Consider the following 27,938-nt stretch of genomic DNA (forward strand, 5'->3'; position numbering starts at 1 on the left):
TCCAATGAGTTTGCTCGCAAAACAGAGCTCAGAAAACGATGAACCAAAACCAGAAACAACAGACGAATTCGGCGGAATTGGAGGCGGAGATCCTCTTGCAATGTTAAATGCTCTTGATAAAATGGAGACATTTAACAATTCAGAAGAAAAGGTGCTTACTTACGATGGACCAAGCAACGAAAGCAATGATTTCCCTCCAATTTCACATGACGAAAACGGATTCCCTCCAATGCCTTCAACTGATAACAATGATTCTGGATTCCCTCCAATGTCTTCAACTGATAACAATGATTCTGGATTCCCTCCAATGTCTTCAACTGATAACAATGATTCAGGATTCCCTCCGATGCCTATTAATGATAACAATGATTCAGGATTCCCTCCAATGCCTACAGGTGATGGTTTGGGCGGTTTGCCACAAAACGATACATTTAATCCAATTGGAAATGATCCGATTGGAGGTTTGCAACAGAATGATACATTCAATCCATTAGGAGGATTGCAAACAACTGACCCATTGAATCCAGATCCACTTGGTGGATTCCCATCTCACGACCAACTTGGATTTAATCCATCAGATTCATTGAACCAAATGAATGGATTCCAACCAATGGATAACAACCAATTCGGTAACTTACCAACAAATGATCCATTAAATGGTTTAGGAAATCTTCCTAATAATGATCCATTAAATGGACTTGGAAATCTACCTAATACTGATCCATTAAATGGATTAGGAAACTTACCTACAAATGATCCATTAAATGGATTAGGAAATCTTCTTAATAATGATCCATTAAATGGACTTGGAAATCTTCCTAATAATGATAATTTGAATGGATTAGGAAATGATCCATTGAGTGGATTAGGAAATCTTCCAAATAACAACCAACTTGGTGCATTGCCAGGTAATGATCCTCTTGGTGGTTTGGGCGGTTTGCCACCGACAAATGATCCGCTTGGAGGATTACCAAATACAGATGCATTGAATGGTTTGGGAGGATTACCAAATACAGATGCATTGAATGGTTTGGGAGGATTACCAAATACAGATCCGCTGAGTGGGTTAGGAACTCTTCCAAACAACAACGATGCTCTTGGAGGATTCCCTCCACCAGGTAATGATCCTTTGGGTGGTTTGGGAGGTTTGCCACCAGCAGATTCACTTGCAAACTTCCCTCCACTTGGAAATGATCCCCTAAGAGCATTACCAGGTATTCCTAATCCAAGTGACCCGTTACAATGTGGATTGAGCGGTTTGGGCGGTTTGCCAGATCCACTACAGAGCGGAATTTCTCCGATGGACGGATTCCCAAAATCTGAAGGCAGTGGTGTTGGGCAACTTAAGCCAGATCTGAGCTCATCTTCCATTTCCACCACTGCCAAAGACAGCCAAATGGAAATGAGCTCAAACTCAAAGAAATCTGACTCAGGAAATCCACCTCTTCAACTGCCAAATCAGCCTCCTCTTCCTAACTCTGATTCCCACTTATCTAACTCTGGAATTCCTCCTCTTCCAAATCAAGGGGATTTGAACGGATTTCCTCCATTAGATAACCCTCCAAATCTTGGTCAAATTCCTCCAATTGACCAAAACAATTTGAATCATCAGCCAATTGATAATTCTTTGAACTTGCCTCCAATGGACAATTCCCAAATTCCTCCATTGGATAATTCTAATTTAGGACAAATTCCTCCATTGGATAATTCTAATTTAGGACAAATTCCTCCATTGGATAATTCGTCACCAATTCCTCCAATTGACCAAAGCAATTTGGGTCTTCCACATATAGACAATCTCCAGCCAATTGATAATTCTTTGAACTTACCTCCAATGGACAATTCCCAAATTCCTCCTTTAGAAAACAAAGAAGAACCAAAGAAGTCGTCAAATTCAGGATTCCCTCTTATTTCTCCATCACCATTGGCACAAGGATTTGATTCATCTCCACTTCTCAAAGCAGAAGCTCCATTCCAGCCATTGATGGGTGCAGCTCTTCCTTCTTTAGAAGCCATACAAGCAGAACCAGAGCCATCCAATGACATCAAAGTGGAACAGACAGGAAATGTTGGATCATACAAAAACGATTCTTTATTTGCAAGTTCTGTAACAAACGAAATTCCTGATCCATCAGCATTTCCTTCTCTTCCTAATTTCGACTCTCCTCTCGCACCACAAGAGCCGCAGTTCATGGACATCCCGACAGCAGACGAAGAAGTCTCTCCTCTCACGAGAAGCAACATTGGAAATCTCCCTCATTTTGATACTTCAACACTTGATTCCAGCCATTTAGGAAACCTTTCTGACCCTCGAATTGAAGAAATTGATTTGTCAAATTTAAACAATTTCGACAACCTTCCAATTCCTTCTTCAATGGACAACTTGCAGCCAATTGACGGAACTCTCCCTCCAATGGACAACTCTCTTAATTTACCTCCAATGGACGGAAATCTTCCACAAATTGATCATTTGCAACCAATGGATAACTCCCAAATTCCTTCTCTGGACCAACCAAATCTTCCTCCAATGGATAATTCAATGAATTTACCTCCAATGGATAATTCAATGAATCTTCCTCCAATGGATAATTCAATGAATTTACCTCCAATGGATAATTCAATGAATTTACCTCCAATGGATAATTCAATGAATCTTCCTCCAATGGATAATTCAATGAATCTCCCTCCAATGGATAATTCAATGAATCTCCCTCCAATGGATAATTCAATGAATCTCCCTCCAATGGATAATTCAATGAATCTCCCTCCAATGGATAATTCAATGAATCTCCCTCCAATGGATAATTCAATGAATCTCCCTCCAATGGATAATTCAATGAATCTCCCTCCAATGGATAATTCAATGAATCTCCCTCCAATGGATAATTCAATGAATCTCCCTCCAATGGATAATTCAATGAATCTCCCTCCAATGGATAATTCAATGAATCTCCCTCCAATGGATAATTCAATGAATCTTCCGCCAATGGATGGAAATCTTCCTTCTTTGGACCAACCAAATCTTCCTCCAATGGACAATTCCCAGTTTGGTCAGATTCCATCTTTGGATCAATCAACTTTGCCTCCAATGGATAACTCATTAAATCTTCCTCCAATGGACAATTCACAAATTCCTTCCTTGGATCAACCAAATCTTCCGTCAATGGATAACTCGTTAAACCTTCCACAGATTGATGGAAATCTTCCTCCGATGGATAATTCACTCAATCTTCCACCAATAGGAAACCAAGACTTCGGACAGCTTCCTCCAATGGATCAACCAAATCTTCCCCCAATGGACAATTCTCTTAATTTACCTCTAATGGACCAACCAAATCTTCCTCCAATGGATCAATCAGCTCCACAAAATGAACTTAAATTGCCAGATTTGGGTGGAATTCCTCCTTTACCAGGTGATAAAAAGAAGAGCAATGGAAATATTCCACAACTTTCTCTTCCAAACCTCATTTTACCACCATCATCTTCAGACAAATCAGGAAGTGGAATACCTCCTTTGTCAATTCCTCCTCTTGATGCAAATAAAACGTCAAACAGTGGTTTACCACAATTGAATCTTCCTCCAATGGATTTATCGAAACCAAAAAATTCTTCACAAATTGTTCCACCACCTTTGAACCTTCCAGATCCATCAAAACCACCAGCTAACCCTGGTGCACCTCCACCATTAAATCTCCCAGGAATCGGAGGCATTCCTCCTCCAAACAATTCTCCTTCAGTTTCCCCACCTTTGAACCTTCCAGGAATAGGCGGATTGCCAACTTTTGGAGCAGAAGGAGGTGCTCCACCACCTTTGGGAATGCCAGGAATCGGGGGATTGCCAACTCCTGGAGCTGGAGGTGGAGGTTTGTTTACTGTAAATGCTGCGGATTTGGCAGCTTTGACAAGTGGAGGTAAAAAGAAACTGAAAAAGAAGAAGAAAGTTACAAAGAAAGATGATGAATTGCCTCCAATCGAGTTCTAATAATAATATATATTATCATGCGTTATATTTTTTTATAATTATTTTTATATATGTTAAAATTTATTTGTTTTATTAATTTTAGGAGCTTTCTGGAAAATTAGATAATGCATACCCTACCCATTTCTATTTTTATTGTAATCTTAGAAATTTTCCAAAAAAAATTTAAAAATTTCATTCCCGATAAGCATCATATAGCAGGGCATATCAAAACAGATTTTAATATATAAGACATTTATAATAAAGAAGAAGATTTCATTGAATAAACTTAAATTGCTCTTAAAGCAAAACAAAGTCTTAAAGCATACTGTATAATGGATGTAAATAAATGAATTGTTTGGTATAAACATCATAAAAATTAAGAAATAGGTGTAAAAAGTAAGGAATCATGAAAATCATCGAAAATTCGGTGTGAAACGTCATGTAGATTTAAAATATTTCGAAATAAGATAGCTTTTAAGATTTTGTGAAAAATTTATCGCCAGTGCTGAAAATTGAATGCAATTGTTCGTCAAAATTAATATTGTATTAGAAACTTATATAGTAATAAAAATAACATAAAATAATTTTGACCGAATTTCTATAGAAAAATTATATTTCTTGTATTCATTATATCATTATTAAATACAACTGTTTTCATTTAACCCGTAAAACCTAACAATTCAAAAAATATCTTCAGAAAAATTGGGTTATCCATTCAATTTAATTTTGTATTGTTAAGCTACCTGATAAATTAATAAAAGAGAATTGCAAATAATTTATCTATTTGATGCCTAATAAAATAAAAATTGCGATCAAAATATTGAATTAACCGAAATTCAATACAAATGTTTTTTTGAATTGAATGAAAATATTGAATCGATATCAAAATATTTTAACTTTTTATAATCTTTTTGGTTCCTAAATGATTATTTTATTTGAATCTTTGTAAATCTTCAAACGGTCTTTTTCAAATCCAAAATCAATGTGCAATATACTAAATTCTTGATTCATTATCAATGCTATCATATTCTCTAAATATATTAACCAATTTTTCAATAAAAAATTTTTTTATAAAAAAATTTCCTTGATTCTCGCTCAGCTAGACGACGTGGTTGTCAGCCAGGAGAATCTAAAATGTCTCCTGGATGGCCAAATGATTGATGATACAATTGTGCACTTCTTATGCGCACTTGAGACAAAAAGATTTGAAAAACAACTCACACTATATAAATTTGTTTCACCGGCTTTGACCCAACTTCTACAGAGATCTTCAACTGAAAACTGCAAAGAAATCATTAAATCAGCTTCACTAGAAAAATATGATATTTTATTTTTCCCTCTATCTAATTTAAAAGGAGATTTAATGGGTCATTGTTGATATGGTGCAGAACAATGAAGAATAAATTTCTTCACTTTGATTCACTCAAAAATATGAATTTGGTCCCAGCCAAAAAGTTTTCAGACAAGATAGCAGAAGCCTTCAATATTAAGAATTATAAGTTCAAGAATATGAAGTCTCCTCTTCAAAACAATGATAAAGATTGTGGAGTTTATCTCATGGCAATTATGGATGAAATTGCCTCAACCAGAAAAATTTCAGATAACCTGAGAAATAAAATTACTCCTGATTACATTAAGAAGTTTAGAATTGCTTTAATGACTTGTATTACTCAAAGCAAAGCAAATTACAATTGGGAAACATATTATAAGATGCTAGTTGAGTAGATGTAATTTATTATTTATTTAATTGTTGTTTATATTGTTTATATTAAAAATATTATTTGTTTGTATTATAATAAAATCAATGCCAATATTTATGCTATTTATAGTAATGATAATTGATGATAATTACAATTATTGTTATTCAAATTTCAAAATAAAATTCAGGATATTATTATTAATTTATATAAATACATAAGAAATAATATTGATTTTCATGTTTTTTGATCTAAAATATCAATTCACAAAACAATATGAGATTTGATGAAATTAAAAGTTTAGTGATTAAACTGCATCAGCACCCTTAGTTTCACTGTCATTCTTCTTGTACTTCTTAACCAAAACGATTGCGACGACAGCAGCAATTATGCCGACAATGATGACTGCAGCACAAAGTATCATGACCAGCTGATACCTGACATACCATGGAGCATCAGCCAATCCAACGTCCTTCTTGTCGTATACGCCACCATTTGCTGGGACACTATATGTTAATTCTTCGAAGTAGACTTTTTCTGGATTATCAGTTATATTTGCTTTGGTACTGAGTGATTGTGCCATAGGGGCCCATGTAATGACTGTGGAACCATCAATGTTGATGAATTTTTTAAGGTTATCTTCGACGAATTCCCAAACATTTAAGGAAAATGTGAGGTCCTTCAAAATATCTTTCACGTTAAACATTGGTCTGAACCAGTTGTTCTTTGATGCCCCAATTGGTCCTTCTTTATCATGATGGCATGGAATACCTAGGAATTTGCCAACGTAGTCATCTTTACCTGCTAAGAAGTCAACCTTTTCATCTCTGGTATATGTGAAATTCTTTTCTGTTGAAGATAAGTAAAGTCCTTGTGATAAATCAACAGTGGCAGTGAGCGCTGTTTTTGAAACAGATCCTCCAGTCTTATACTTGATATTGAATGCTCCTGTGCTCTTGGTCGAAAAGATACTCTTGAACCTGAACGATATATCAAGATTGAATTTAATTTCGTTCTTGATTTCAACCTGGTATGAAGGCGGAATTGGATGGATTTGAATTGTACATGCTTTACCATTGTTACACTTGATCTTAGAGACAGGAGGTGCAATAACAGTGACCAAGTTGAATAATTCTTTAAGAATCTTAGAGATTTTCATTTTTGAGATATCAACTTTAGCTTTAATGTCTGGGACTACGAACATAGCATTATCTTTGGAAATAGTTTCCCACTTGGGTCCCTCTTTTGTAGCTTTCGCAATAGCAGCATCGACATGATAATCAGCCGAGCCTCCAACAACAATACTTCCAACAATGCAAACAGTTTCATTTGGTTCAAGATCGAAGTTATAGTAACCAATTTTGTTATCAATTGGTTTCATGAACATTTGAGCGAAGTCTTTGCATTCCAAAAAGGCCTTGTAGACATTGAGATCATATATCTCGCTCTCGGCCATGATGGCACGCTGCTCACTGATGGTCAAGTTCCTGTATCCAAGTAACAGAAGAGCAATCATGAAAATGAAAAATGAACTCACATTAAAAGACATTCAATTCAGTCATATTCAAATTCATTTTGAAAGAAATATGATAAATCAATTTATATTCATATAATAAAGGCTAGGACATAAGCTTCTCTCGGCGACTCAACTAATGGGTTGTTTTCAAATTTTGAAATAAAACAATTTCCTTAGAAAATCTGCCTATTAATAATCAAGAATTAGGGTTGTTAAAAATATCAAAAATTAGCGTTTTGAAGACACCATGGTGTCTTATAATTTTCCCTTCCTTATTGGCGTGTAAAAATAAATGCGCCAATAGATTGAAGAAGAAGAATTGTTTTTCTCTTAATGAACTTTAATCCTTTTGATATAAGAATATTAAAAACATTAATATAATTTCGATTTCGGGAATTAAATTTCCAAATTTTTTGTCGATTTCGGAAATAACAGGATCCCGCATCCAACACGCAACAACAAAACACAAAACACACTTTTTGGTTCTTTCATCGTTTTAATCGTAATTTATGTAATACATGATTTGGATAAATTTTACAAAAATAGAACCTATATTATATTCTTTTCAAAGATTCTTGCAAATCATCAAAAATAATTGTATTTTAAAAAACGATCAAATTATCCTTTCATTATTTTAAACTTAAATTAGTTTTTATGATTGACTAAAGCAATCATATTTATTCATCATTAAATAAACAAAAAAATAATATTTGAGAGTTATTTCAAAAAAAAACACATTGAATTTATTAATTTGTCTCAATTTCAGTATTATAAATTTTTATAATTTGAATATTTTGAAATACACTTTTTAATATTTCAATATTTATGATATTTCAATGTATTAAGTGGTCTCAAATTGAGCTTCTCAAATATAAGCTGGCCTATTCAAATAATAAAATTAAATAATATTTAAAATAATAAATAAAAGTGATTGAGGTCATAGCAAAACCCTAATCAAGAATATCGACGCGATCTTTTTGCTTTACTGATATTTTTTGAAAAAGTATTGAAACCCTGTCAAGTGGATATCACAAAATATATCAGTTATTTTATAGAATGGTATTATTCTTGCACTTTTTGTTTCCCATTCAAAAATTGAAACAAAAGTGATAGTTTTTTTCCTCTTATGGGAAAAAGCCATTTGTATTTAAACCATTGCGCACAATAAATTCTACATAATAAAACATTTCGATAAAAATAGTTTTCCATACATTTTTCCTGACTGCATAAAAAAATTTAGTTGCAATAATCCATATAATAATTGAATTTATATGCAAATAGCTATATATTTCATTATTATAATGAAAGGTACTATATTTATACTAAAAACAGTCTAATCTAAAAATCATATTAGAGATTTGAGGAAAAGATTGAACAACATTCCTCATTATGGTATATACTCATTATAGTTCCATCGTTTCATATGCAATTTTGAGATATATTATTACTCTTGAAACTCATTTGTAAAAATGTGAATATTTAATTGCGAACTTAATCACATACATATTTTCTTAGGTTGATAAATTTCTTTATTGATAAAGAATAATATCAAATAAACACTCAAATATTGTATTAATTAATTGTTTATTAATTAAACTGCATCAGCACCTTTATTTCCGTTGCCACTTTTATTGTTATTCTTCTTGTTCTTCTTCATCAATATGATAACAGTGAGAGTTGCAACAATAGCCACAACAATGACAGCACCAACAATGATCAAGATTGTCTTGTACTTGATATACCATGGATCATCACTGCTGCTGCTGGATTCCTTGACATCATCTTTATCATAAGCACCACCTTTCTCTGGAACATTGTATGTTCCTTCTTCGTAGTACACTTTATCTGGGTCACTTGATTTTGATCCTGTTGTACTTGCAGCAGATGATACAGGAGACCATGAGATGGTTGTTTTTCCATTAACATTTACAGCCTTTGCAATATTATCTTTAATTGGGTTCAAAGAAAATGAAAGGCTGCTGAAAATATCTTTCACATTGAAAAATGGAATAAACCAATTGCTTTTCGATGTTGCGATTGTTCCTTCCTTATCTTCATGGCATGGAATAAATAGGTATGTGTCTCTGTTGTCATCGTTACCTGCTATGAAATCAACTTTCTCGTCTCTGGAATATGTGAACTTCTTCTTTGTTGAAGATAAGTAAAGACCTTGTGTGAAATCAATTGATGCTTTAAATGATGTAGCCGAGATATCTCCACTAGTCTTGTACTTGATATCGAATGATCCGGATTCCTTGGTCGAGAAGACGTTCTTAAGCTTGAAGCTAACATCAACATTGTATACTTCTGAATTCTTGATATCAATAGAGTAGGAAGGTGGAACTGGGTGAATTTGAACTGTGCAGGCCGCGCCATCGTTGCATTTGATCTTAGAAACAGGAGGTGCAAGTACTGTAACCAAGCTGAATAAGTCTTGAGCTAATTCAACATAATTAACTTTGGAGAAATCAACTTTAGCTTTGACATCTGGGACAACGAAAATTGCATTATCCTTAGATATTGTTTCCCACTTAGGTCCGTCATCTGTAGATTTGGCAATGGCAGCATCAACATGATAACTACCAGAGCCTCCAATAACCATACTTCCAACAATGCAAACGGATTCGCCAGCTTGAAGATCGAAAGTTGTGTATCCAATTTTATTTACAATCGGGTTCATGAACATTGCACCAAAGTCTGTGCATTCAGTAAATGCTTTATATACATCGAGATCGTATATCTCACTCTCGGCCATAATGGCACGCTGCTCACTGATGGTCAAGTTCCTGTATCCAAGCAACAGAAGAGCAATCATAAAAATGAACTCAAATTAAATGACATTCAATGATGCTTTTTCAATAATTTGACTAATCTATTTTTATTCATTATTGTTCATATTTTAAGACTTTGGCTCCACTTTTAAATTGTTTTCACAAGTCTGAAATCAAGTCAGAAAAAAATTTCATTCATAATTCCTCCAATAAGAAAATTTTCCGTCATTTATTTCTTAAGTCATGAATACAATTTACGGTTATTTTTTCCTGACTTTTTTTTACATGAGCATTCAATTCATTGCCACTCAATGATATTTTTGCAATATTTTGACTAATCAATTTTTATTTGTTATCATTCGTATTTTAAAAGTTAGGGATTTCAAAACTCAGGCTCCATGGGAAGAAACGTTTTTCCCGAAAAATAATCGTCTTTTGATGTTTTTACCGAAAATCGTTCCGATCATGACGATAGACCTCCAGGAATATGAAATATTTGTTTTTGTCCAATTCTGTGTATGCAATTAATCATAGTATACCTTGAGGTTATTAGATCTTAGCAGATGAAAGATGTTTGTTTTTTATATAAGATTATATAATTTGATTATATCGATTTACAATGTAAATCTAGAATTCTTTATATAATTTGTTGTTTTGATCCATTTCACAACATTGAATTAGTTCAAAACTCTATATTAATGTGTGTTGATTGCGCATATTCATGATAACAGAATTTGTAATAAAAACAAGGATCATATCTAATTATATATACTATAGAGTTATATGTTATGTGAAGTTAATAAGGAAATATAAGATAAAAAAAAATATATAATTATAAAAGATCAAAAGAGATGAGTAGGGGTAATTTTAGCTAAAAGTGACACGCATGTAAAAAGTGACACACCCGTGAAGGGTGTGATTACCGATCGGTAATTTCGACAGTTTAGAATTTAAAATTTTTTATGGAACTGTTGCGAGTTTCATAAAGAATTTAAGGAATATAAGCAAAGATTTGAATCAAAATCTTAGACCTAAGCCGCTCGATTCGCTCGCGGCTTCCGCGAATTACAGATCAGCAAAGATTTGAATCAAAATCTTCGAACTAAGCCGATCGCTTCGCTCGCGGCTTTCTTTATTATTTTAAATTTGCATATTTCCATCAAAAGTTCATAAGGTAAAAAATTTCGTTTATTTTTACTAAGAAAAAAAAGGTTTTTGATAATAAATTTATTTTATTTCGAAAAAGTAGCAATAATCGTAAAAGGGTATTGATAGGCTTGCTAAAGTAACTAATTTTAGCTGTCAAATACTTTTGTATTTTGAAGTAAATTAGTATAAATTTGATATTATTTTAACTCCCTTTGAAAACCTCAATTTTCCATACAGAGGGAACGGGAATAGCATCCAATATTCCCTGAGAATGGTTGCGCATTCTCAGTTCCCTCTATATTTCGAACGAAGCTCTCATCGGTCTTTTTTTTAATACTAAACGTTTTTTCCCCTGTCACTTTTAGCTAAAATTTGGGTTTGCCAAAAGAGACTATGTTTTTCCAGCATGAGTGTTTGTATGTAGTTATATATTTGAAATGTAATATAATGCAATACATTAGTTTTAAGTCGAAATTCTAATATGATAATATAAAGTGGTATTCTAGTATCTTTAAGAGACAGACCATCAATTTTTCATACTTTATATATATTGTTTGTATCACTTTGGTAATTATTCTACATTTATTTAAAAATATGGATAATATAGTAAACAGTAGCTATTAACTCTTGATTGTGAATTATGACTAGATTATCATAGATCTAACGCATATAGTTAACTGCTTTATGTATGAAAAACAATATTATTACAAGGATATAAAAATTTATCAATTAAATGACATTTTTAATGATTTTTAATAGACTGATTTTATATAAAATGAATCAAAAAAGATTATATTAAATGATGGATGTAAAAATAGAACAACCCAGAATTAACTCATTTATAATTAGCTAAAATGTATTATGCATAACAAATTTTAATGTTACACGGTATTTTTTGAACTTCATGACATGAATTTTCTTTATACCCAGATTTTCCTTACTTTTACCACTCCCCATGTAATTTCTGGGGAAAACGATAATTCATTTTTTTTATGGATGAATAGATCGTTCTCCTAGAAAGGACCTCATATCTCTGGCTAAAAAGAGTGTCAGATCCTAAATAGGTTATTGATCTAGTGTACAAATCCAATAAAAAGCCTATTTTTTTGGCTTTTTTGGTGCTCATTTTTTCGAAGATCTACATGAATATGGGGAAACCATCGGATTTTTTTGGTTAACCCACATCTTCATGTAGTCTGGACTATCTTTCCTCGAAGGACCTCTTTACGGGTGTAAAAACTCATAAAGTTCTCAAAAGATTCATTCTCGATCTCCATGCTGAAAGAATTTACAATAAAAAAGAGATCTACGCATCAAACTACAGCCATAAATGAACTGAACCCCTAAAGCTCAGCTCTTAGTTTATCAAAAACGTCGAAATCCTTCTCATTGCAATCAAATTTTCTCAATAACTCATAAGAAAAATCGAATTTTGATTAAGCCGATGTTATAGGTATCACAAATACTACAAACTTGAGCAATATCGAAATTGCCAGCAAAAGTTTGAAATTGCATTGCTCATATTTGTTTTGTAAACTAAAAATCTGCTTATATTATTCATTAATTTTTTATATATTATTCATATACTTTAATAAAAACAATACTATTTCACCTTAAAAATGAATTTCATAAGTCAATATTATTTTTTTGAAAATGTATCAATTTTCGATTAAAACAACATGAGAATAAAATTTACGCAAAATTATTTTAAAAAATGGTTTTAAAAATTTACAATTGATGAAGAATAAGATTGCAAGAAGTTTTGAAGTTTAATTTTAAGAAAAAAAATTCGGATATTATTCATGGATCTAAGTAATCTGATATTTGAGTATCGGCACTATGCATAAAACATATATTTATAGTTTTTTTGGAGTTTTATGATTTTAAATATATTCAAATTTGGCAATCCAATAGATTTTTAAAAAATAGGTAAATAAAAATAGATTACATATGCAGCAGATTTAGAACATGAAACAAATCTTATAGTGACCCAAAAAAAAATTCATGATCCAAAAAAGAAAAAAAATCGGCTAAATGGGAATCAAACCTTGGCATATTAAATCATTATGTCGGATGTTTCCACTACACTACATAGGTAGTTCCAAAAATACCCTTGGTGGTTCTATTTAATAGCTACTCCCAACGATAGGCGGTGTCCCCAGCTTTAGAGAGGTGGTAAAAGTAAGGCAAATCTGGGTAGTATAAATCAGTAAGAAAATAGAAGGGTAAATTCTTTTTGATTGATATTTTTGAATAAATCTATACAAATAATAATACTAAAGTAGAATTAGTATATGTTATGCCGGTGAATTGAAAATTCACCTGTTAAAAAAAAGTGATTATTTTCGAATTTCAACATATATATTTGAGCAAAGAAAGATGCATATCTGCTAATACTAGAGTGATCCTGTAAATAAGTTGAAAAAATAGAATATTCAATCTTAATTTCTTTATATCTTTTGTAAAAAAGGGATTGTTAGAAGTAGGTCATGCATGAATACATCCTATATGAAGTGATTTTTCAAATGACTATAACTACTTGTGAAATTATAAAGCACTTGGTTCTGAGGGTAGTAATTAAAAATGACGACTAGCAAATAAATTAACCTTATTTAACAACACAAACAAAAAGATCCGATTTAATTACACAAATTTTATTAACATATGTGTTTGATAGGATAGTATGATGGAGTATATGCTAGGTCATAAAACAGAAAAGTTGAAAGACATGATGATTAGTATCAGAGGATTTTAAAGCTATTTATCACATCATAATATTAATCATAATATTTTTTTTAATAAGTAATTGAAAATTATGCATTTTTTTTGGAATCTAACTTTTGATTAAGCTGGAGTTCCAATTGATATCTGGGAAGAATACTATGGACCACCAGGAGAAAACTACACCAACATACAATCAAACGAAAAACCTACTATTTCTCAAAATTTCTTTTTACTGTCTTCAGACTTCTTTAATTTTACATCGAATGTCATTGACTGCAGTCTCAATTCTATTAAATTGCTTCATTCGATATGCACATATACTAATATTACACGAAGTTCAGGGTTTGGCGGCTGCATCTACTTCAAAGGCAGCAGTTCTATTGTCCAAGATCGATTTTGTTCTATTAAATGCTACACGCCAGACTCTGGAAAGCATTCATATACAGAAGTTCAAACAGCAACAAACAAAAATTTTGTTAACTTAAGTTCTCTCTTTCAATGCGGCCATGATGACAATGGAACATCCAGTATAAATCATTATTATGGCGAGAAAACTCTTATTTCGACAAACAACACTTATACGAGGTGTGGGAGCTTTGCTGGTTATCGATTAGAAAAAAATCCTTCTAATGTTAACTTTTGTTGTTTCATTTCTAATGATAACCAACAAACAAATGCCATCTGCATGAGTCATTCTCAAACACCTGACTCATTTGTTAAAAATTCAATCTTTAAAAACAACACAGCAAAAATTAGAAAAGGAGGTTACGGTCTTATTACATCATCATTTTCACCATCAAATGTTACAGTTTCAGAATGTATTTTTATAGGAAACAAAGCAGATCATTCTTTTAGTGGTGATAATAATGGCATTATTACAATTGTAAATTGCAGAGGAGATGATTTGTCTGCAGGCAAAACTTATGGAGGCTCATTTAATTCAGATAAAATCGAAACAAATCCTTTTGATCTTCCACTTTCATTCCTTTCATTAGGTAAATGCGAAGCAGAAAATCCAATTTCAATTGAACTTATTTCAAATGAAATTGAAAAGAAAAATAGTCATATTTTTGACGAATTTTGTTCTCTAAATTTAACTCTTGAATGTTTACTTAATTTAAAAAATTCATAACTAAATCCAATTTTTATGAATTATGCATTTTTGTGATACGAGATTGATATTATGAATAGTAATTTTGTGATAAATATGATAGAACAATAATAGATATCATATGAAAAATTAACAATTATCATCATACAATAATTAAGAAAAAATCATTTATTCTATATTGGAAACATTGAATTCAGAACATTTCGTTGTCCATATGACAGATATTCCAAATATCTGTGAATTCGGATAAATTCGGATAGATAAAACTCTATTACAGAGTTGGAAGGAATCTCTATGTCATCAGAGAAAGTGCTTCTTCCGCAGTAAAATATTTTATTCAAAGAAACACAGTTCGAGAAAGCGCTAACAGCGAAATACTCTGCTGTCTGTGGCAATATCAAAGCACGTAATTTGAAACAATCACTGAAGAAATGTTTGCCAAAGCTAATGATCTTCGTTCTAGACAAATCAAGGCTTTCGATAGTCCTGCATCGTTGGATGAAGAGACCTGAGTCGAATTCAAGTTCGGGCATAGTCAAAACTCTGATTGATGCCGTCGAAAATGCATTATTTGTCAGTTTGTACTTGAGATGTGAGAAGTTGACTGTCTTCAACTCTATGAAAACGTCATAGATTTAACATATAAAACTGTATTAGGAAAAATAGTATATCGGAAATCCGTTCGTTAAAAACATGATTTTTCGATGTATGTCAAGTTATGTGGGTAATAATTAGAAGATAAGTTTGGACAGTTTTTGAATAGATTCATTGAAAAAAACTTCAACTGATGTTTGTGAAAAATCACAAAATGATAAATGTTCGTTGTTCATGAATGTACCTGAACTAATATTCCTCAAATCAATGAATTCGAGATTATGAATGTTAGTATTAGAAAATGATTCTTGGTCTAAAAAGCGTAAGTGATTAGAAAGTTGACTTTATATAAATTGATGAAGTTCTTGAATTAAAAATCTCCAATGAATGTGATGTTAGTTCAATTGAAAGATATCGATGTGAGTTTCGTGCAATTAAAGATTGCGGAATCATCAATTGACTGAAGATTTCTTGGGAAGGTGATGTTTTCGATTGATGAGAATTTGAAACTTTCTCTCTCGATGATTTCGACTGTTTCTGGAATACATATATTTCTGTCAATCGCGTATTTTGAAAAAATAACCAACGACTCAAATTTTTCTTCATTGATTTTAATTCAGAATACGATATAGTTTCATCTGAGTTTCTATCAATTTCATTTCATGAAAGATAATTGTTGTTATTTGATCCTTCAGCTCATCAAAAGTTCTGCAAAATGATCAAAAAAAGTCATTTACATCGATTGAAATTCCCATATAATGGTTATAAACAATTCATGAAAAAAGTTCTTTATTTTTATGGATCAAGAGTGAAAATGAATGATTATTGTTTAATCTTCCAAAAGCATTGTTAGCCGATAGATGCACTAAAATAATTTTGTATTGAAAAATGAATCTATGAGTATTTAAGGGTGCATTTACCATTTTCTCACATTTTTAACATCAATGCTTTATATAAAAAGTGAATATTTTAGCTCTGGAAAAAGTTATGATAAGTCGCTACCAAGTACCTCATATGATAGGTTGATCTTTTGCTATTAAAAAATAATGATATATTGATAAACAGCGTTGCAAAAAATCCACATACCCTAGACTTTTTGATGGAAGTCATTATGAAAGATCTGTATTTTGCACCCAAGTTTATTGTGAAAGTATGTCAAAAAGTGGTTATAACATAAATTTTCTTTACTACAAATTATTAAAACAAATAAAATCACAACATTTTTTTAGATGGTATTTTTGGCGAGGGACGGACAAAAAGTTTCAACTAAGCGAGTTCTAGTGATTAAGTCTGTTGATCCGCAGTGGAATTGATATGAAAACTCTTGGTTGTCACTGAAGAGTTGTTCACCCATTTTTTCGAAAATTGACATTTCCGAAATCGTCATTCCACCAACAACAAACACCAGAACTCTCCTGAATGGTTTCCCATCGCTAGACTTCTTCGGAGGCTGTTGTTCATCTACTTTGTACGTGTTCAATTCGATTCCCATGTTCTTCATTGTCTTATTACAGACAGAAGAAGGTCCCCAGCCAGTTTTGAGGCAGTTCTCGACCAATCTAGCAGTTATTGGGTAATATCCTGCATAGAAATCGTTGGTAGGAGCCTTTTCGTCGTCAATCAAAAGTTTTAATTCTCTCATTACGGTCGAAAACTTCGATCCGAACTTCAAAAACGTTCTAGGAGTGATCAGTCCGCCTGCCTGTAGCCGAATCCAGTCAGGAACGAAGTCAAAACCAATTAATGATAATAAAATTTCCTCAAATTTTTTGAGTTGTGACTGCGGAATGCCGTCACTGGTAACACTTGAGAGAATAAGCATCTGTAGAGCGTCAGAATACCTTCCTCTGTGGATGAAATCATAAATTTGATCAAAATCAGTGGAGTTGTTGAAGATTACGTCGAATTGGAAGTCCCTCATGTGCTTAACATACGTCTGCGCCATAGGAATTCGATCAATCAGCTGGTAATGGAGGTTATTAAACGGTCGAATTTTCAAAATTTCGGTTGCTCTTCGACTGTGTTGTCTCCATTCGGGTGTACCCCTTGTTTTGTTTAGTAAACCTTGTATTTTCGTGGCTTCTGTTGAAATATTCCGCATCCAATCAAAAGCAAATGCGATATTCATTGATTTAACCTCTTTGTAGACCAAATCGTTGTCATCAAGTCTTATGGTACTATTTGGTGCATATCCTTCTAATTGAATTCCGTCTGGGAGCTCCATGAAACCGTATTTCGGATTAAATGCTTCGTCAAGTCTTCCGGCGTAAGTGCATTGTGTAACAAATGGTGTAATATTGTCGCATGATCTATCAATTATGAAAAGATCATCGTACTTTGCGCCTTTCGTGGAAAAATAAGTTGATGAATTATCTGAACAGATCTGATGCTTTAAATTCTGCATCAATTCGTATACTCGTCTTGATATAGTGCCTGCTGTAAATACTCTTGATGGAAAACCGTGAATTAACGTCAATCTGAGCAAAGCACGTGAAATCGTATAAACATCTGATATATCTGCCTCACAGAAGCAATTATTATAAGCTAATGGAACAGGAACAATGAATTTATCAGGTGCTATTGGTATAATTTCGGCATGAAATTCGGTGATATGAATATCTTCATGATTTGGAATCTTTTCAAATGTGGATTGGCAGCTTGGACTATATCTTGGTATCATTATTATGTGTTTCTTGTATTTCGGAACTAACTCTAATTTTTTACAAATTTTTGTTAGCATCACAGGGTCGTCTATACACAAAACTGCAACAGTTTCTGTTGCTTCACTCGATTTAATTGTGTCTAATGTTACCTTTTTCTTTGCTGCTCCCATACAATTTTTTGAAAGTGCAACATTTGCGAAATATAGGATTTCTTTTGGAATGACGAGAATGGCTTCACCTAATTTCTTAAAATATGATAAAAATTCTTCTTCATCAACAATCTGAAATGAGGAATAAAGATTTTCTTGCGACGCCATTTCTGAAAAACGATATCGCTTATTTTTTTGATATTATCTTTAACATATGATATGTAATAATTTATTCTCAAAAACAATGCGAAATTGTCAGATTTCTAAAAAAAAATGAATTCTCAAAAAATGCCAAGAATAAAGAACAAATCAAATCCTATGATCCGCATAGATATATAAATAAGATTTGAATAGCATTTTCACATCTTTACTCCAGCTTTCCATACTATAAACAAACAAAAATGGTCTTTTCCAAATATGCTGATCAGTTATACATCAAATTTAAGACATTATTTAACTATGCAGCAATAATATGAGCTGTTTCTCCCAAATTATTGCTTTAATTTTGAATTTTGCATTATGCAAAATTAAAGTTCTAAAATGTCATATTGCTACAATACTAAATATTAATTTTCTCTTTAATTCTTAATATTGACAATTGCTCCATGTGAAACAAGCAGATCTATGATTCCTTTAATATTATTTTCTACTGCAATATTAAGAAGTGTTTTGCCATTTTTCATATGAATATTGACAATTGTTCCAATGAAAATAAGTAGTTCTATTATTTCTTGGAGGTAATAAACTCTGTATTCCGCATCTTCTTAAGACGTAGCTTCATTGAATAAATAGATAAATTTTAATTGATACAATAATAAAAAAATAAATAAAAAAGATATTATTAGAAGTAGTAATTGATCTCATTCTGCATTAGCACAGAATCCAAAGTCAGATAGAACAATTCAGCAGAATTTTCATGATCAAAAGTAATAGAAAATAAAGGAACCTTATTCTTTCCAAAAGCGTTGATATAGAAAACATTTCTTTCCATGGATTTGATCTTAGATAACTGATATTCGCTTTCTTTCTCGCTTTCTCTTATAACAACGAGTTTCTCGAATACTCCGACAGTTACTTTGCTTGGAAGAATGAAAGAATGTTTCAAGAGACCTCTTCTCTGTGTAATCTTCGGATTCTCTGTTCCAAGTAACAAAATCTCTTCATTTGACGGATTTCTGATTACATGGGATAAAAGTTTACGCGGTAAAGTAATAATTGGATCCGGATTTTGTTGAACAGATGATTGGGATGAATCCGGTGGTTTGATTTTCATTTCTGTTGCGTATTTGAGTTTGTAACCAATTGAACTTGTACTCATTGGGAATCCTGTGAACAATGCAACGCTTATGTCGTTGTTTTGGTAATAAAAATTGTCGTAATTTGATTCTTTGTTTCTCGAACATGCAACTTGTGGTAAAAGGAATCCGTACTTCTTGTTTCTGCCAACTAATGACCTTTGCATTGTGTCATGGAGTATTTTGTGCAATAATGAGAGAGGAGCTGAGAAATGATCCAAATTCAAGCCTGGAACCCAAAAAGTAACAGTTGATCTTGGTGCAATATCATTGTAGAGGCCTAAAAATCTTGGAATTATGTTCTCAAACTTGGCTTTTACAGTGATTGGCTCCAAAATCGTTTTTCCGAAGAAAGCCATGTAATCTTTAAGGTCAATTTCATGCAATTTCATCATCTCTAGAATGGATCCGAAGTAAAGAAGCATCTTATCTGAGATATTCATCTCAACAATCACTTTATGAATAATAATTGAAGTGATTTGAGAAATGGAGAACGGATAACTCGACATTTGGAACTCAACATCGATGAATGGGAAGGATCCACCTTTCTTCAGTACAACTTGGTTCAAAATGTGGTCATCAACTTGGAAATTGTCGATTTCGAAGCGAGCTTTATACTGCAAAGAGTCATTTTGTGATATCTTGAACTTGATGTTGTTAATATCAAGTGCAGCAATTGATTTTTGTTTCTCAATAAAACTGATATTAATCTTTGGAACTTCAATTGCGATGTTAACCTCTGTGGAAGGTTCCATTGGAGTTGTAGTGATCATTAATGCTCGAGTTACACTGTTTATCGTGTAAACAGATAAATATAAAATATCTCCGTTGACTTTCAATGGGAATTTCACATTAAACACTGTTTTTGTGAAGCAAACGGTAGAAAGAACACCTTCAATTGTCAAAACAACGTTAGATGACAATGTTGGAAGATCAAATCCGAAAGCAGAAGAAGAAAATGGATCAACCTTGATTGGCATGATTTCTTCGACTTGTTGTGCATATACGTCATACTTTGTATCATTAATAATCGCATATTTCGGTGGAAATGCGATAGGTTTTATTGTAATTATCCTTGTCGAATGAATATCATCAACTTGGATGTCAAACAATATTCTAGTGTCATCTTCTTCGTTGTAAAGTTGAACCGTTGAAGCGATTTCCGTTCCCAAGAAGAATAATCCAGCAGATTTGTAATTTCCGCAATGAATTTCGACAGCATTGTCTTCAATCTTCATGTTTACGATTGTTGTCGTTCCTGGTTTGACTTTCATGCAGGAGTTACTTGATGAGAAAACAATTTCTCTGTCAAATTCATTTTTGACCTGGAAAATGTCCTGAATATACATATGCTTTCTTGTGTGGTGCTCAATACGACAGAAAGTGAATATTTTATATTCAGGAGACAAGTCAATTGAAACTCTGCTGAAAGATTCGGCCAATGGGAAGACATTTCCTTGGTATTCGAGACATAAATTATCTGTTAATCCAAAGAGGAACTTTCCTGGTCTGAAAGAAAACGAAGTATTGTTAGATATGATATGGAACTTCGTAAGTGTTCTGTTTTCAATGATAAGATCAGCTTTAATGACGATTTTGATCGCATCTTGTGATCTTTCAACAACTGCAGTTACAAATCCATAAGTTCCCAATTGAAGTTTAGATTTATTCTTTTCTCCGTCGTGTTCTGTAGTAACGATAGCCATTCCTGTGCACTTTTCGAACTTAGGAATAGTTACGTTCAGTAAAACCTTCGATTCAATTTGGTACATTGAATCAAATCTTTCTTCATCGGGCTCTATTGGCTTTAGCTGTTGTTTACCTCTTGAAACTGGTGCATTTCCAATGGAAATGTAAGCAGGATAAGGTAATTTGTTGACAAGACTTAATCCAGGACGAAGATGAATTATTGTCGACTTTGTAATGGGATCTTTATAGATTTTAAGGGATATTGGAACATCTCCTTCCATCATGTAAGTGGATGTACCCTCCCGGAGCTTGAATGTCTGTTGTTTCGGGGGTTTATTATCTCCGACACCCAAAAGATAAGAAGATTCAGTCGATTCAAGGAATGGAAGAGCACCTCTACTTATTGGCTGTACTGTTAATATCTTCGTTTTATTCATAACTTTCTTAGAATACAAAGTTACTGCGGTTGTCAAGTCATTTTTAAGGATATAAACGCTTGAGAAGTGTACATTCTTGGATGTTGTATCTGATGCAATACTGAGAATGCAGTTCTTCATCAATAACAAAGGATATGATAAAGTACTCAAATTAATCGTGAAAGTTTTGTCATCAATGTGTGCAACAAGTATTGTTCCACCAAATGGAATGCATTGGTGTGGAAGAATTATCTGTTGCTTGCAGTTGTTTCCCGATATTTTGATTTTATCCACAGTTTCATTGGAAATAAACAACAAAGAACTGGTTGAAATCTCTGGATGTTCAACAAAGTTTCTTAAATTGTTGATAATTTCCATTGAAAGGCTCGAAGTAATTTGAGTTGTTGAAATTCTTGAAAAAATGCATTTGGAAGATAGAGGAAGGACAGCATCTACAGTGAATTTACTTATCACTTCATCACGATCTGCCCATTGGTAGTTGATTCCTTGCATACAACAGTCAAGTTTCAGATTTAAGGAAATAAATTCTCCTTTTCTGACCAAATCGAAGAGTTCAATGTTTGTAATTATCTCAAATATCGGTTTCTTGCCAAAGTCTTGTGAATAGAAGCACAAAAACATTGAAACTTCGTTGAAATTAAATTTCGGGAATAATTTGTCAATTGTAGACTCTCTGACGGTTCTTCTGATTCTCGATAAGCATGTTATCCATGTTTTGATTTCAGGGTATATGAAATACAAAGAGAGCTTCTGATCTGACATATTAATATATAATTTGTCTTTGTATTGGACTCTGATCTTCTGGTGCTCACAAATTGGCATTGCTTTATTTGTGTATGCATCCAGTTCGATATATGTATCAATATATTTGTTAATTTGGTTAGAACTGATAATATATTTGAAAATTAAGTTCCGTTCATCAACTTTGAACTCAACTTCAAGAATCCACTTCTGCATTTCGAAATTTGCACCAACAAAGCGTCTGAAGAATGCAATAAAGAAAGAATTTGTATATAAGTTTCTGAAAATCGCAGAAAGACGTTTTGAGTCTAAATGTATCTTTAAGTTGGCTATTGTCAATACGTTTGTATCTTCTTTGAACAAAATCGTGATTAATTTGTCTTCAGATAATTTTTCAATAAACAAAGAAGTATTTCCAGTCGAAATATCACCAATAGAGAACTTCTCGTGTGTATAGTTTAAATCTGTAATTGTTATTCTCATTGAAGAGATGTTGAAGGTTAATTTCTTTACATCAAAACTAATTACATCAATTCGAATAATCGAAACATTTTCAAACTTTATGAATGTAGAGGCTCCTACTGATATGTTGATACAATTGAAATGAAGAGCAATCTTATGTGTTGCTTTAATTCCGAGTAATCTATTGAACATTCGTAGGTTTAATGCAGATAAACTTATGGAAAGAGTGTCTAAATCTAATTCAATTGCCATATTCTTGGTGATTTTCATACTAAAGTTCGGAATCGAGAAAATTGTTGATGTTTTATCAACAAATGTAAATGAACTGCATTGGATTGAGTTTCCATTTGTAGATGAAAGGTTTACAGTCATATCTTTGCATATCAGAGTAAAAGTATTTTCGAATTCTGGTATATCTATCGTGATTCGCATTTCTTTGATATTGAGATATGCTTCAAGAGGCGGAATCTTATTGTACATTGCTGTTGATTCTTCTTCATATGGCGCAATTTTAAATTCGACAAGATCAACGTAGATCGTATCATATTGAGAAGAGATATTACATGATTTTTGTTGAATTTTGATGTTTGATATTGAACTTTCTTCGACAATAAAAGGAAGTCCAAGATTTATAAAAAGATTTTCGTTACTTATAAGCTTATCAACATATTGCTCAGCAACCGCTGACGAAACTGAATTGACTACATCCTCAATTGCATTGAAGTTGCTCCGAAGAAATCCTTTAAAAGATTCAATAAAATCCATTTTATATAATTTGTAAAAAAAAGTTTATTCAAAAACTGAGATATAATTTGAAATCTTGTTGGAAATGAATGAGCATATCAAATACGTAGAAATTTATTTAAGATGTAAATTCATAAAATTTGACTGAGCGTCAGAAGTTGTATCGATAAAAAATATAAGAACAATGTTCATGAGTTATTCTCTATTTTCAAGAGCTAATATTTTGTGATAGATATAAACGAAGAAAAAGATGTTCCTAATTCTAGATTGAAAGAAAAATTTTATGAAAATCTGAATATATTAGCATAGATAGTGGATCATAGGTAGTTGGGACGAGTTAGAATTGAATGGGTAAATGAGAACATCTATATTATTTATCTATTTACTGAAAATGTTCATTACTTAAAAAATAAACACAAGAAAGACAGTTTGTAGATTAGTTAAATAAAACACTAGACAAGATATTTAGTTTTTATTAAAGAAATTCTTAAATTTCTTTGCTGTAATATCAAATTTGTTTTTGATAAATTCTTCAGCATTGAGGAGCTGTCCAGTAATTGTTTTGTCGTTATCAATCTGCCAGAAGTTAGCAGCAATCTTCAAAACCTCGTGTACGTCCAGTTGAGGGAGATTTTGCAAATTATGGATTGTTGCAGCGTAATCGTTCTCGTCAAGATTATCTTTGATGAGAGAGATTTGTGCTGCTCCAACATAGAACGAATATTTGACAATTATGTCAAAATTCGTAAGAAGAGCGTCCCAAATGAGAAGAACATCCTTAAGATCGTAGTCCTGGCAGAACAATAGGCTGAACCATCTAAAGCAATAGCAGACAGGATGGATTTGGTGTTTATTAATGATACGATGTGCGATTTCGACGTGTTTTTGTAATATTGTATCAAATTCTTTGAGTCTGTGGATAATAATTGACGATTTATCTTGTGTTGTGAATAAATCTGTAATCATTGATCTGGAAATTAAATTATGGAGCATAAAGAAGCAAATGCATTCTACTTCATCGAGGTTATTGTTAAACATTGCTTGTGCATTATAAACTGTATTGTAAATTGGCATCAATAGTTCATTAAAACCTTGCATGTAACTTAATGCAGGATTAATTGAGCCTAAAATGTAGAGAATTCTCTCCATTCTTCTCATATGTCCTTCCCACTTCAAAATATTTACCTCTCCTTGGAGTAATGGCTCGTATTCAACACCTGGTAACCTTGATTCTGGAAGATGCATTATATGGCGACCTGTTCTAACAATGTCACCATGAATGAGATTCATGAGGTCATTATTTTTGAGTTGGAAATCTTCCTTTTTAAAGTGTTGACGAATTGGTTTGGTATGATATTCATTCAATCCTTGCATTTCTTTGTACATATTGTACACTTCTAAGTTCTTTTGCTTTGTGTCATTCCATTCGCTTCCATTCTCAGGATAAATTTGTAAATAAACAAGCCATGCAGAACATCTATCTTCAGGCATTGCATTTTGGATACCAAAGCGTGTTAACTCTCTAATTTTTTCTACGTCCACTGGTTGATCACTTGGCTGAATCAGTTTAAAGATCTCAAATTGGTGCGATTCCATTGAATATAAAATAAATTGATTTCTGACAAAATTTTTTTATTTTTTAGAATTGTTATTAAATCATATGGTGGAGTATATTATTCAAAGAAAATTTGGATTGAAAATTGAATGCGATGATTTTTGTAAATTTTGGATCATATTTGAAATAATTATCTTTATTGATATTATTTCGAAATTTTGTAAAAAATGATAAAAAAATTTCAGTGATCTGAAGAATATAACCACATGATTAAAGAATTAGGGAATTTGGTAGCTTGCTATAATGTGCGTTCGGTTTTCGATTCTCTGTTAGGACATCTCTCAGATCTGAACATGTCCGAATGAATTTATCGGAAATTCCATTCATTGACTATTGCAATGAGTAATGAAGCATTGGAGCGAAAATTTCGGATCAAAATTTAATTTCAATATTATTTTGAAGCGATATGATGACTTACACATGATTTTGCTTAAATATGGTATAAACTCAATCAGTATATTTATAATATTGATTCTTGCGTTTGGTTTAGAAAAGAAATAACAGCAAAATTGCGATTTGGAATAAATTTGTTGTTATTTTCCATATATTTATGTGTGAGGTCTATAAAGAATATGTTATAGAATATAACCATATGATTCGTATAAATGCATATGATAACTTCAGTTTTTTTTTCAGTTATCAAACTATTTTCAGTTAGAGAATGAGTAAATCACGCGAGTCTCTCTCTAGCCGAAAATCTTCTAAATCAAGTGGCAGATTAAGCAGTAAGTTTGATTTTGATCTTCCTTCAGCAGGATCACAAGATATGAAAAATCAGTCCGAAATTAAAAAAGATAAAATAGAAAATAACGATGAAGATAGTTACGGATACTCATATTCTGATGATATTAACTTTGATAACGAAGATAGTGAAGGTCATGACGTTTTTAATGTTAAAACTCATTCAACAAAAGAAAATACTAGTTCAGATATTGTATTCAGAACAGATGAAAGGATCAGAACTGAGTCAAAATTTACTGCATCTTTACATTCTGATTCAATATTTCCCAAAAACGACACGAAAAAGTTTGATGCTGAAAAGATGCAAGAGCCACCACCTCTTAAGCTTACTTATATGGATGATTCATCTTATTCTGATGAAGATGACTTTGGAAATGATACTACAAGAAATGACATTAGATATCATAAACCAGAGTGGAATTTCCCACTAAAAAGAATCCCAAGGAACAATGATGAAGGATTATATGATACATTAACAAATTGTTTCAATATCAAAAACATTGTGACACAGCTAAAGAGAACAGCATAACTCACATATACCATTTACGCTTCAGTTACAAAATTAATGATTTTTCATTAACTTATAATCGGATTCATCCTATTATTCAAAATTATTTAGTTTCCCTGACACTTATCGTTACGTAGTTGATTATGTTATATTGGATGTTTAATTTTCGAAGATTAAATACTTTTATAAATATTATTTGTGGAATATGTCGAAATAAACTTCTTGTATTTATTAATTTCAATTTGGCTATTCTATTTTTGATATTGTATAAATGAATAACTTATTTATTTTGATTTTGAAACCTATTCTTTGATAAAAATGATTGATTTCGTCTACAATTGCCTTTGTATCTCAATATATCCACTTATGCAGCATAATTGTTTTCCAAAAAATCTGAGAATCATAGAATTTCATACAAATAATGCGCCTTTTCTATTTGTATTTATTTCTAACTTTCAATTTTTCATAAAAATTCAAATTGAAATATAAAAAAATGCCATAAATATACGGAAAATTAAGAAATAAAACGAGCCATCTTCAATTTTAATTTATTTAATTGCATAATTTATCTTGGTACTGTTCAGAATGCTAAATATTAATTTAATATTATTTTACTTGATTGATATTATAGAAAGGCTAGAATAAATATACATAGAACAGAATAGTTGATCAAATTTATTCACATTTTCAATGAAATTTAATCACATTTTTCCTTTTTCTTAAAATCATTATCATTGTATATTGCACATAATAAATGTCACCCATTGTTCAAATCATGGAATTTGCATTCCTAAAATCATATAATTACCGATATCAAAAGGGTTCATTTTTTTTATACCAATTAATTTTATGGATTTTTGCTGGTTGGTTATAAGTTATGAATTTCAATCCTAATGGCGATATATCGTTTATTGTCTTTTTAATGACTTATCTGGTTCATTGATCGTGGATTTTAAAAAGTTTGACCAAATAAAAAAAGAATTCTAGAATTTAAATATTCCCTTGATGATAGAGCAATCTACAATGATTATCCTTCGATATATTCGTGCCATAACGACAAATGAACGCACAATTTTGAGAAATGTTTCTGAAATCATTTATATCATTTCTCATATAAAGAACTATATTTATTTCTTCTTTATTTTCGATGTAAAAATTTGAAATGATTACAGATTTTATTAATGTTTTCAGAATTGCAATGAATTTGATATCTCATACATTGTCAATCAATTTATTTGCAATCATTGTTTACTTTGAAAGCAAATTGATCGCAAACTCAAAATTTGTAACCCAAAATTCTCAAGAGGGAATGATATTTACAACATTTTTTTTGTGTTTAGGATTTGAGAGACGTATGAGAAAATTTTGAAT

At 31.9% G+C, this 27,938-nt stretch overlaps 9 protein-coding genes across 9 annotated transcripts, besides 2 other annotated features; 4 read left to right on the forward strand and 5 right to left on the reverse strand.

The window, feature by feature from the left end:
* Window positions 1–1,834: 1,834 nt before the first annotated feature.
* On the forward strand, window positions 1,835–3,982 carry TVAGG3_0373860 (EXS-related protein family; the record flags this gene model as incomplete). Its single annotated transcript, XM_001314273.1, has 1 exon — window positions 1,835–3,982. The coding sequence occupies one exon, from the start codon at window positions 1,835–1,837 to the stop codon at window positions 3,980–3,982; it is 2,148 nt and encodes a 715-aa protein (XP_001314291.1).
* A 1,077-nt stretch (window positions 3,983–5,059) lies between these two features.
* TVAGG3_0373870 (protease family) lies at window positions 5,060–5,749 on the forward strand (the record flags this gene model as incomplete). Its single annotated transcript, XM_001314274.2, has 1 exon — window positions 5,354–5,686. The coding sequence occupies one exon, from the start codon at window positions 5,354–5,356 to the stop codon at window positions 5,684–5,686; it is 333 nt and encodes a 110-aa protein (XP_001314292.1).
* Window positions 5,750–5,857: 108 nt separating this feature from the next.
* Window positions 5,858–7,196, reverse strand: TVAGG3_0373880 (glycoprotein 38 family; the record flags this gene model as incomplete). The annotated part of the gene is made up of 1 exon (XM_001314275.2): window positions 5,966–7,174. One exon carries the CDS (start codon window positions 7,172–7,174, stop codon window positions 5,966–5,968), a length of 1,209 nt encoding a protein of 402 aa, XP_001314293.1.
* A 1,261-nt stretch (window positions 7,197–8,457) lies between these two features.
* On the reverse strand, window positions 8,458–10,321 carry TVAGG3_0373890 (glycoprotein 38 family; the record flags this gene model as incomplete). The annotated part of the gene is made up of 1 exon (XM_001286609.2): window positions 8,766–9,989. One exon carries the CDS (start codon window positions 9,987–9,989, stop codon window positions 8,766–8,768), a length of 1,224 nt encoding a protein of 407 aa, XP_001286610.2.
* Window positions 10,322–10,798: 477 nt separating this feature from the next.
* Window positions 10,799–11,477: a mobile genetic element.
* Window positions 11,478–13,771: 2,294 nt separating this feature from the next.
* TVAGG3_0373910 (pectin lyase-like family) lies at window positions 13,772–14,950 on the forward strand (the record flags this gene model as incomplete). The annotated part of the gene is made up of 1 exon (XM_001314276.1): window positions 14,504–14,950. One exon carries the CDS (start codon window positions 14,504–14,506, stop codon window positions 14,948–14,950), a length of 447 nt encoding a protein of 148 aa, XP_001314294.1.
* Window positions 14,951–16,427: 1,477 nt separating this feature from the next.
* Window positions 16,428–16,457: a mobile genetic element.
* Window positions 16,458–16,655: 198 nt separating this feature from the next.
* TVAGG3_0373930 (vesicle docking involved in exocytosis) lies at window positions 16,656–18,514 on the reverse strand (the record flags this gene model as incomplete). The annotated part of the gene is made up of 1 exon (XM_001314277.1): window positions 16,749–18,503. The coding sequence occupies one exon, from the start codon at window positions 18,501–18,503 to the stop codon at window positions 16,749–16,751; it is 1,755 nt and encodes a 584-aa protein (XP_001314295.1).
* Window positions 18,515–19,081: 567 nt separating this feature from the next.
* Window positions 19,082–23,724, reverse strand: TVAGG3_0373940 (regulation of parkin-mediated stimulation of mitophagy in response to mitochondrial depolarization; the record flags this gene model as incomplete). The annotated part of the gene is made up of 1 exon (XM_001314278.1): window positions 19,177–23,724. The coding sequence occupies one exon, from the start codon at window positions 23,722–23,724 to the stop codon at window positions 19,177–19,179; it is 4,548 nt and encodes a 1,515-aa protein (XP_001314296.1).
* A 65-nt stretch (window positions 23,725–23,789) lies between these two features.
* TVAGG3_0373950 (regulation of vesicle fusion) lies at window positions 23,790–25,309 on the reverse strand (the record flags this gene model as incomplete). Its single annotated transcript, XM_001314279.1, has 1 exon — window positions 24,169–25,299. The coding sequence occupies one exon, from the start codon at window positions 25,297–25,299 to the stop codon at window positions 24,169–24,171; it is 1,131 nt and encodes a 376-aa protein (XP_001314297.1).
* Window positions 25,310–25,803: 494 nt separating this feature from the next.
* TVAGG3_0373960 (uncharacterized protein) lies at window positions 25,804–27,197 on the forward strand (the record flags this gene model as incomplete). The annotated part of the gene is made up of 1 exon (XM_001314280.1): window positions 25,980–26,588. One exon carries the CDS (start codon window positions 25,980–25,982, stop codon window positions 26,586–26,588), a length of 609 nt encoding a protein of 202 aa, XP_001314298.1.
* Window positions 27,198–27,938: the final 741 nt, after the last annotated feature.

Source organism: Trichomonas vaginalis, chromosome V, assembly GCF_026262505.1.
Source record: "Trichomonas vaginalis G3 chromosome V, whole genome shotgun sequence".
Lineage (NCBI taxonomy): Eukaryota > Parabasalia > Trichomonadida > Trichomonadidae > Trichomonas > Trichomonas vaginalis.